Source organism: Pan troglodytes, chromosome 4 (genome assembly GCF_028858775.2).
Source record: "Pan troglodytes isolate AG18354 chromosome 4, NHGRI_mPanTro3-v2.0_pri, whole genome shotgun sequence".
Taxonomy (NCBI): Eukaryota; Metazoa; Chordata; class Mammalia; order Primates; family Hominidae; genus Pan; species Pan troglodytes.
The window spans coordinates 111268938-111280490 of record NC_072402.2 but is presented as its reverse complement, the minus strand read 5'-3'; the positions used below and the strand labels follow the sequence as shown (position 1 = coordinate 111280490).

The 11553-nt window shown below is 34.1% G+C and overlaps 1 protein-coding gene across 14 annotated transcripts in view; it reads right to left on the bottom strand.

Annotated features, from left to right (window-relative positions):
* YTHDC2 (YTH N6-methyladenosine RNA binding protein C2) overlaps positions 1–11553 on the bottom strand; it is an 81278-nt gene that overhangs the window by 32834 nt on the left and 36891 nt on the right. For all 14 annotated transcript variants that reach the window (XR_010156972.1, XR_010156973.1, XM_517881.8 and 11 more), the window contains 6 exons: positions 9125–9303; positions 8798–8894; positions 8630–8717; positions 8462–8542; positions 6347–6429; positions 1304–1409 (listed from right to left, as the gene is read on the bottom strand). Coding sequence is in view for 12 of the 14 variants with exons in the window: in XM_517881.8 (XP_517881.2) it covers positions 1304–1409; positions 6347–6429; positions 8462–8542; positions 8630–8717; positions 8798–8894; positions 9125–9303 (634 nt within the window). In the remaining 2 variants the exon portion in view is untranslated. The remainder of the gene's footprint in view (positions 1–1303; positions 1410–6346; positions 6430–8461; positions 8543–8629; positions 8718–8797; positions 8895–9124; positions 9304–11553) is intronic.

The window sequence follows — 11553 nt, the reverse complement described above, 5'->3', positions numbered from 1 at the left end:
TTTTCTCCCGGGAGGAACAGAAAATCACACATAAGCATTGGGAAGTGGGAAATCATCTTAGGTATATGGATGTTTAACACATTATCCTGCCTCTCTTTAAGGGTTTGGAAGCCAGCATTAGCCAAACACACTAAAGAATCAAATAAATGCATTCTGCTAATCTTCCCTAGAAGCTATAGGGTCTGGCTGTTCCATGAAGTTAGAAAACTTAAAACACACACACACACCCACACACACCCACAATTAATACAGGTAGGAACAGGCAATTTATGCTCTTGTTAAGGATTCTGAATTTTCTCCCAGGAGGAACAGAAAATCACACATAAGCATTGGGAAGTGGGAAATCATCTTAGGTATATGGATGTTTAACACATTATCCTGCCTCTCTTTAAGGGTTGGGAAGCCAGCATTAGCCAAACACACTAAAGAATCAAATAAATGCATTCTGCTAATCTTCCCTAGAAGCTATAGGGTCTGGCTGTTCCATGAAGTTAGAAAACTTAAAACACACACACACACACACACACACACACACACACACAATTAATAGAGGTCAGAAAATCTCAGTGAACTCAGTTCTAAAACTACTAGATAATCTCAGCATCTTATAGTGAGATTTGGATATTATCTTTTGGACCTTAAATAATTTGTTTGCTAATCCCTCTGAGAACTTAAAAGGTGAACACTATATAGTTGAAACTCATAAAATGCTGCATTTAAAAAAATATGGCCGGGTGCGGTGGCTCACACCTGTAATCCCAGCACTTTGGGAGGCTGAGGCGGGTGAATCATGAGATCAAGAGTTTGAGACCAGGCTGGTCACGATGGTGAAACCCTGTCTCTACTAAAAATACAAAAATTAGCTGGGCACGGTGGTGGGCGCCTGTAATCCCAGCTACTCGGGAGGCTGAGGCCAGAGAATCGCTTGAACCCGGGAGGTGGAGGTTGCAGTGAGCCGAGATCACGCCACTGCACTCTAGCCTGGGCAACAAAGCAAGACTCTGACTCAAAAAAAATATAGATAGATAGATAGATAGATAGATAGATAAAAATATATATATATCCTTTAAAACTGTACCATAATTTAAATATTCAAGTGATTCTTTAAAATTTTGATGGTTTATGAATTAAATTTTCTTATATAGAAAAAATATTTGTTATAGACATAGCCACCCTCCATAATATATATTGAATAATTTTGTTTTACAAATTGATTTTTTAAAGGCCTAATCCATAGAAGTTGAAATGGCCCCTCACTTCCCTCACCCACAAAAATGCCTTTCATATTTAAATAAATTTTTACCTGTAATGGCATTCTCAAAAGTTCCGGAGTCTGAAATTCCAACATATTCTGGAATCGGAGTCTACTGAACAGACGAAAACAAATTCCAGGTCTACATCGCCCTGCCCTTAAAAATAAAGTACAAGATTAGGACTCAAACAACGAATAAAGGCTACAATAAACTGTAAATGCAATGTGATTTAGGAAAGAGAAAAATGATCCAGGATCAGGATACCTGAGTTGAAATCCTATTCTGTTTCTTATCCTCTTATCAATCATTTTGGAAAGCACTTCACTAGTCTGGGTCTCAATTATTTCAGACAGTGTGATTCATGAAGGACACCTACCTTATACATCTTGTAGGGTTATGGTAAAAATCAAAAGAAATAGCATACATATAAAAGTGAGCAAAAAACAAAGCATGAATGAATATTGGTAATTTAAATTCAATCAATTTTACTGAGCTTATATCAAGCACTGTGTTCAGGCCCAGTGATTAGAGTCATACAAATTATGCATTACACAGCTCCAAGGGAATGCCATTTATCCTGTCATCATAAAGACTTGCATAATTTTCTATGAAGCAGCAGAAAAACACCTGGAAGAAAAGCAGTCTCCTAAATTCACCCAAAGTCACTATATCAGCTAATGGCAGGGCTAGCTATGCTTAGGGATAGAGATATAGAAATATTCTTGTCTTCACGGAGCTCACAACCCAGATAGGCAATCATCACTATAACACATTATAAGAGCTATAAAATCTGACATTATTGATCAACTCTTTCCTTCATCAAATACAAGAGGACTTCAAAAAGTTTGTGGAAAAATGGAATTAAAAGAGAAAAAAATAAAATTTCTCAACCATTAAGTTCAAGACACTTTTGTAAGTGATGACACCAGCCATTTAGTCCTCCCTAAAGAACTGAGGGTCCAGGGAATGTCATTATGTCAATGCAGTTTTACATTATTACCCTAAGAAAAATGGGAGTCCTTTATAGGTATTTTAAGATTAGAAAATAAAATAATTCAGAAGGAGCCAAGCCAGGACTATAAGGTGGATGCCTAATGATTTCCCACAAAAACTCTCATAAAATTGCCCTTGTTTGATGAGAGGAATGAGCAGGAGCATTGCTGTGGTGGAGAAGGACTTTCTAGTGAAGCTTTCCTATGGGTTTTTCTGCTAAAGCTTTAGCTAACTCTTCTCAAAACACTGTCATAATAAGCAGAAGTTACTGTTCTTTGGCCCTCCAGAAACTCAATAAGCAAAATGCCTTGCGCATCCCAAAAAACTGTTGCCATGACCTCCAGTCCGCTTTTGCTTTGACTGGACCACTTCTACCTCTTGGTAGTCACTGTTTTGGTTGTTCTTTGTGTTCAGGATCATACTGGTAAAGCCATGGTTCATCTTCTGTTACAATTCTTCCAAGAAATGCTTCAGGACCTTGATTCCAATTGTTTAAAATTTCCATTGAAAGGTCTGCTCTTGTCTGCAGTTGATCTAGAAGCAATGGTTTTGGCACCCATCAAGTGGAAAGTCTGCTCAGTTTTTAATTTTTCAGTCAGAATTGGGTAACCTGAACCAACTGTGATATCTACAGTGTTGGCTATTTTTGTGCTGTTAATTGTTGGTCCTCTTCAACTAGGGCACAAATGAGATTTCTTTTTCCTCACAAATTGACATGGACAGTCTGATGCTATGGGCTTTATCTTTAACATCATCTCGTCCCTTCTTAAAATGAGTTATCCATTTGTAAACTGTTGATTTCTTCAGGTCACTGTCACCATAAATGTGATATTTGCTCTTACTTCAATTTTAGAAGAATTCATGTTGCTCTGGTAGGGGCTTTTTTCAAACTGATGTCTTATCTTTCTTAGTGCCTCAAATGAGATCCTGTTCAGATACGTTATAACAAGTTAATATGAGTTTATTTTGGTGCAAAAAATTTTTGAACTCCATGCATAATTTTTTTCATAAGATGCATTTTCCATAAAGTTTTTGAAGACCCCTTATACTTCCCTACACTATACCCTTCAGCCTCTGACTTACCTCCAGGCTCCTCTAAGAGATTTCTATATTTGCCTAGTCCTTAAATGTTTATGGTCCTCTGAGATTGAACCCTTAGCCATCTGCTCTTCTTACACTACCCTCTCCCCTGAAGTAACTTTAATTATATTCATAACCTCAATTTCCATCTGTATTATATCTTCTTATCCTAATTCTAGGCCTATACTTGAGAAACTTCTTAGACAGCTCTACTTAGATTTTTTTTTTTTTTGAGACAGAGTCTTGCTCTGTCACCCAGGCTGGAGTGCAATGGCGTGGTCTCAGCTCAATGCAGCCTCTGCCTCCCAGGTTCAAGCGATTCTCCTGCTTCAGCCTCCTGAGTAGCTGGGATTATAGGTGCCCACCCCCACGCCTGGCTAATTTTTGTATTTTTATTAGAGACAGGGTTTCACCATGTTGGCCAGGCTGGTCTTGAACTCCTAACCTTGTGATCTGCCCACCTCAGCCTCCCAATCCACTTCGATTTTCTACAGGCAACTCAAACTCAAAATAACCAAAAATTAATTATTCTCTCCAGTGAAAACACTCTTCCAATTTTCCCTATCTGACTATGGCACTACTGTCCGATTTTTTAAGACAGAAACCTGGATGACATCCTTAACTCCACTCTCTTCCTTACCCCTCACCCCCTACATACACGATCAATCACCAACATTACTTTCTTTAGTATCTCTTGAATTAATTATCTATTTATTTTTATTTCCACCACCACTAAAACAATCCAGACTACTTTCATCTCTCCCTTATTATAGGAAAGTATTAATGAAGAAGCCTCCTACTGGGTCCTCCTACCATCATTTTTGTTCCTGCCAATCCATTCTTCAGAGAGCTGAAAGAATACTATACTCATGTCATCCCACTGTTTATTTTTTTAAAAAAGAGAGAAAACTCAAAATGGTCCTTAAAAACTTGTCCCCAACTTTCAGCTCATTTTTCACTATTCTCTAAACTAAATTCTATCCAAACATCCTCCCTATTCACTCTTGCCTTTAGGCAAAGAAGTATACCTGGTTATACTTTCCCTCTGCCTTTTAGAAATGCCTCCCCCTTTATTCACAATTGTCTCAGATTCAATCTTAACAACTCTGGAAACATCCAGTTGTAGCACAAATAACACTGTATTAAAATTGCTTAATTTACTGGACTCCCACATGGACTGCAACATTTGCCCTACCTCCAGCTTTACCTATCAGGCTATGGTTTATTTATCACTATCCGTAACATGTGCACAGGGAAGACTTTTGATAAACATTTGTTGAAAAATGGCAATGAAAATTTTTGCAGTTCTGGCCTTCATCTCCAATAATATACTATTTGTTATTTTATTTTTTTTTGAGACAGTGTCTGGCTCTGTCGCTCCGGCCGGAGTACAGTGGTATGATCACAGCTCACGGCAGCTGCAGCCTCGACCTCCTAGGATCAGATGATCCTCCCACCTTAGCCTCCCAAGTAGCTAGGCCCACAGGCCTGTGCCACCACACCTAGCTGATTTTTTAATTTTTTGTAGAGACAAGGTCTCACTATGATGCCCAGGCTAGTCTCAGATTCTTAGACTCAAGCGATCCTTCCACCTCAGGCTCCCAAAGTGCTGGGATTACAAGCATAAGCCACTACACCCAGCCTTACCCACAATAATATACTATTAATAGCATGGACATCCAGCTTAATGTATCAAGCCACTATTGGTCATAAGAAAACAACTGACATAACAACAACAAAGCCCTCATGGGCATTCTATGAAGTTACAAGGTAAAGAAATAATGCAAATGAGTCTTCAGTATATGAGGCATTCTTTGAAAGTCAGCATTTCATGTTTTCCTGCGAATTATAATAAAATGCAAGATAAATATTTACTGAAAATGATACTTTTTAATGTTATCTTTTGAAAATTAAAAAGTAACCCAAACACTTAGTAAAATAACCAAATTACAAAAAAAATAAAATGGTCTCCTTACTCCAAGAACCCCACAAATCCTCCTTCTCAGAGTTAATAACCATTCATTGTTTTTTAATGTTTCTCCCAGACTTCTCGATGCATTTGTGTCAAAATACATACGCAAACACACATATATTTTTCTTACCACAAAAGACTACTAGATGCATGTTCTGTATCCTTTCAATTAACAATGCATCCTGAAAACTCATTCCACATAAGAATACACAGATCTACATTTTTCCTTTTAACAGCTACCCAGAAAGCCACTGTGTGGCTATAATTTATTTAATCACTTCAGTATTGATGGACATCACACTGTTCCCAGACTTTACATTATTATAAACAATGCTTCAAAGAACAGTCTTAAACATACATCTTTGCACACGTGTGCAAGCATACTCAGGATAAATTATGACAAGTGGAATCTATGGTCAAAGAGTAGATTTGGATAAATAGTTTCAAATTGCACTCTGGAGAAGTCACACCAATCTATACTCCCATCAGTAAAATATGAAAGACTATTGGCCCATGTTTTTCCTCTATGTTGTACATACTGTTAAACATTTTCATCAATGCCCATCTGAGAGTCAAAAAATAATATCACATTAATTTGCATTTATTTAGATACATACTAGGTAGTATATGTGAGGTTAATGTATTAGTAGGACAAGCATATTTTTTATTTTGGTAAATTGCCTATTTGTGCCCTTTATCCATTTTAACTGGATTATTGGCCTTTAGTTGATTTCAAAGAGCTTCTTTATATAATAAGGAAATTAGCTCTTTGTCCTACATTGCATATGTTTAGAATTTTTGGTTTTGTTTTTTAAGCTTCTTACATCTGAATGTACATTTAACTAGGCAAAAGTTTTTAATTTTAACATAACCTACATTCAACTTTTAAGGAAGTATCAAAATGGCTTGCTTTGCAAAAATAATATAAAAATTTTAACATGAAAACTACTATTTTATTGAACATGGAATATATGATAAATGTGTAATGCATATAAAAACGTTTCCATTTTACAGGCAATTGAATGAATATACATTAAATATACATTACCTGCCTTTCCGCTGTATGGCACTAGCTTTGGAAATCCATACCATTTTTAACATTGTAACAAAATTCAGAGCATCAAAGGATTTCTGTAATATTTAAACCATCTTTATGTTAGAATATAAAAGGTATTTAAAAGGTAATAGCAAGAATGTTATCAACATATTTTAACATGCCAAAAGTTTAATTCAAAGTCGTCTCTTGATTAAATAATTAAAACAGCAGTACTGATTTTTTAATAAACCCTGATTTTCTGGTTACAAACATACTAAGAAAAAAGGATTTAAAAACTAAACTCAGAAGAGCGTAAAACTTCTCCATTCTGTGCTCTGCTGAGCTATTTGTTGCTCTCTGCCACAGCTGGATAATGGCAGCCAGTTCTCATAAGACATCAAGATTGGAGAGAATGGATCTATTCCCTTGAGGTCACTTTCCTATCAGATTTGCATCACTGTGCAGAATAAGAAGATCAAGGAAAGACATTTTCTGAAATACTTTTCAGGGACCTAACCTTGTAGAGTAAGAATAACAATCAATAATCTTATCCAAAAGAGAAATATTTTTAACCACTTCCACTTTACTTCCTGCTGAGCTACTAACAAAGTTAGCCTTTCCCGAACGTTACAATGAAGAAAGTAAAAAAGAACCATTGTTATCCACATACTTATTCAAATAACCTACAGTGAAAATTTATTGTAGAGAAATATTTTAAAGAAATACAAGCCTAACTAGAACATGTATTTCAGTGACTCGGTACTTATACTTTCCCTTTCATAAAATAACTGCATAGAGCAAATAAAAATGTTTGCATAATAGTTTATAAAATTTTTAGAAAACAGCTTATTTGGTTTTTAATATGACATTACATTTGTCAATTTTGTATGTTAAATAACTTTTGACACTACCCATGTTTTAAATTTCAGTTACTTAATAAATAAATAACACCTAAAGGAACTTTCTAAAATATTCAAAACCCACTTTATCCACTTTAGGTAATTTTAGGGCAATAAAATCTGAATTTTCATTGGCTCACCATTAAGATTTTTAGTGATAATACTCATTAATGTACTATTATATAAAAATAAAATTTATCCCACCTTTATTCAATTATAAAGCATATGGCCAATTTTTATAATAAAATTTTATTTTCTATAAAATATTCCTTAAAATTACATTGAAAACATAAGGCAATTACTTTTTTCACATTAAAAACGATCATTTTTATCCACTAAATAGATATAATTTGCTTTCCACACATGAATAATATGTCTTCCCTTGAAAAATCAATTATCTTTACCACTTTCATTTTTTCAGCGAATGTTATCCACCAAAAGTTAGGAACATGGAAAACTGCTGGGCATTCCAGTACTAAAAGGAAATAAATGGCTTTTTTTTTTTTTATAACAAAGGTTGGCTGTTTTTGAAAAGGACTTTCAAATAGTAAATATTTTAGGCTTTGAGAGGGTCTCTGTTACAAATACTCCAATCTGCCTTGCAGTATAAAGGCAGCAACCATAGAGAAAAGGTAAAAGTAGACTAGCTGAGTTCCAATGAAACTTTTTTTTTTACAAAAGCAAGTGTTAAGTCCAATTTAGCTGCTGGTTATCCCATGGTTTATCTATTTCTTTGCTTTCTTTCAGCATGGTTCTCTTGAACTGAGTATCTTTTGAACACCTGCTATAGGTGAGGCACTAAAGATTTAACAGTGAACAAAGACATAATCCATGTCCATATGTAGAAGGAAAACATAAAAAATATGTAATCAAATTCCCATACTGTGTGACAACATTTTCACTATAACTAACCAAACCCTTTACTTCCTTCCTAGTATTTGGTGAGCAGAGCTACATTTTTGTATACTTTGTTAAAATAACAAAAATTGATTCTATATACTGAATTATTTAAGGCAGAATATTTAGTAAAATCAATATTTAGCATGTTAAATTTATCTAGAACCAGACATTTTTCGTAAATTCTGCTTATAAAAGCATGTGCTGGTCCAAGCTGTCTTGAGTAGAGGTAAAATTAAAAGAAAAATAACTAAATAATAAATAAAAGTATTTGTTGAAGTAGAACTTAATCTTCTTCATTTAAGTAAAACTACAACTTACCCATACATACCTCTTTCACCTTACCAGAATCAATAACAAAGACAACATCATTGACTGTGATGCTGGTTTCAGCAATATTGGTGGAAAGAATCTGCAACAAGATATTACTTTAAAGTTAATATAAAAACAGAAAAAATAACTAATAAAAGTGTTAAAAAGAAGATTTTATGAAGCTTACTATTTTTCGAACACCTGCAGGTGGGTTTTTTAATACTTTCTTTTGATCGGATGTTTGCATATTTGAATGAAGCATAAAGACTTGGTATCTGCAGACAATTGAAAGAGAAAACATACTATAAGACCTGTCCGTTATTTTAAGCAACAGATATAAGGCTTTAGCCCTTACCTATGTGTATTGTCAGCAAACCGCTTGTCATCAAACAGGATGCGATCTCTCAGTCCAACAATTTCGTCATATCCAGGCAGAAAAATTAGTACTGCACCTTGGAGAAGAATGACTTTTTAATATTAAATCTCATTGTGAATCAGAGGCAATCAACAGAATTATAAAAATCTGTATCACATGTTTTCAAGTACTGGTAAACTATCATAAGATGACAGGATATTATTCACTTACTACTATCAGCGCAATTATATAAAAATTTGTACACTTAAAATATTAATTCTTAAAGTATATATTTTGCTCCAGTTCTTTTAGACAACACGTATTTACCAGCATCACAACTATGGCAGATATTGTATAGTAGATGCATGATCAAATCCAAGTCTACTTTTTCATCATCGAAACTATGATGATAAGCTTTCAGGAGCTCTCTGTCTTCAGCACTGAGGTCACTTCCATTTGTTTGAACCAGAGAACTTTCATCTAGATTTCCAAATTCCAGTGAAGCACTAAAAAAAAAAAAAAAGAAAAAGACAAAGTCAATTTCCACTAACAAAAGTAATCCTTATGTCCTTCAAATTTCCAATATTCCCTAAGGAAGGTAAGGTAAGTGACACTTAATGTCCTAGCTATAATATGATTTATGTTTTGATTTCAAGCACATTATTCAAAGTAAAATTTGGCAATGAATGCTTTTAGAAAAGCACAATCTGAAGGCATTTCTCCAAAGTAAATATACAAATGGACTATAAGCACATGAAAAGATGTTCAACATCATTAGCTATCAGGGAAATGCAAATCAAAACCACAATGAAATACCACTTCACACCAACTAGGATGACTACAATCAAAAAGACAGACAATAACAAGTGTTGGAGAGGGTGTGGGAGAAATTTAAACCCTCATGCATTGCTGGTGGAAATGTAAAATGGTAAAGCTGCTTTGGAAAACAATGTGGCAGTTCTTCAAAAGGTTAAACATAGAGTTACCATATGCCCCAGCAATTCCACTCCTAGGTGTATATATAAGAGAAATGAAAAAAATATATCCACATAAAAATCTGTACACAAATATTCATACCAGTATTATTCATAGTCAGAAAGTGGAAACAACCTAAGTGTTCATCAATTGACAAATATACAAACAAACCTTGGTATATCCATAGAATATGTATTAGTCATAAAAATAGTGCTACAACATGGATATTTTATGCTAACTGAAAAAAGCCAGTCACAAAAACCACATATCACATGATTTCATTTATATAAAATGTCCAAAATAGACAAATCTATAGCAACTGGAAGTAGATTAGTGGTTGGTCTAAAGCTGGAGGAGGCCTAGGAGAGTTGGGGCGGAATAGGGAGAGACACCTAATGGGTACAAGTTTCTTTTGTGGTGATGAAACTGTTCTAAAATTGATTGTGGTGATGATTGCATAAGTCTGTGAACATATGAAAAACCATTGAATTGGTCACCTAAATGGGTGAATTATATGGTATATTAATTATATCTCAATAAAACTGTTAAAAACCACAAACTTTCAGCTATCATTTATATTTTAATAGGTTGTATCTAATTGTTTACTACTATAAACAATATTCTGATGTATAGTTCACATTTTTAAAAAACTCAGTAGGTACCAACTTAACATGACTGTTAATTAGAAAATTCTATACTAAAAGCAAGTTGATTATGCTATTTTCCAAAAGCAAGAATCAACATAAATTACTGAAATAAATGCCTTGCTTCTTCATCTTATATGTAAAAATGTAAACTACTGCTATCACTAGCAATTATCAACAGAATTTCTAGGAAGTTCAAATAAATCCAATCTCTCTTAAAGAGTTTAGCAGAAAAATAACATAAGACTGTTTTCAATGGGAAAAATATTAAACTTCTACAACTTAACAACTGGCTCTTGTAAATGTTTTATTATACTTTAAGTTCTGGGATACATGTGCACAACATGCAGGTTTGTTACATAGGTATACACGTGCCATGGTAGTTTGCTGCACCCATCAACCCTTCATTTACATTAGGTATTTCTCCTAATGCTATCCCTCCCCTATCCCGGAACCCCTCAAGAGGCCCTGGTGTGTGATGTTCCCCTCCCTGTGTCCATGTGTTCTCAGCTCTTATAAATTTTAAAATCTACTTTAAAACACTGTAAGTTTATTGTTTTTTAATTTTTAACACATAAATGAAGAAGACATTATATTCTGTTTAAAGCTATAGCTTTTGGATATAAATTATCAATAATCCAGTAAACATAATAATATATTCAATTTTAAATACCTAAAATTTATAATTGATAATATGATCTATCAAATAAAAAGAAAGCCCAGTTAGCCAGGATAATTAAAATATTATCCAGATAAACGCTTTACCTGGTAACCTGTAGTATCTAGTGAGCTTTACTTAACACCATAAGAATGTCTGGAACATTCAAAGTGTTAACAATAAAAGGACTGCAAGTTCTGGGTGCTACTATTGAAATGACAACTAAACCTACCATATCAGAAATAGCATTTAAACCTACCAAGAATTTTGAGACTCAATGTCACAACTAATTTCAAATGTCTGAGACTACATTTCCAATTTTACATCTATAAAATTAAGTACAAAAACCCAGGTCAAATAAAACATTTTATATGCTCTTGAATAACAGATATTTTAATATATTTTAACTTCAGGCTCCATTGTTTTCTTTTTGAGTCTCTAAAGGTTGAAAACAGAAGCTTTCAATGTATTATAAAATA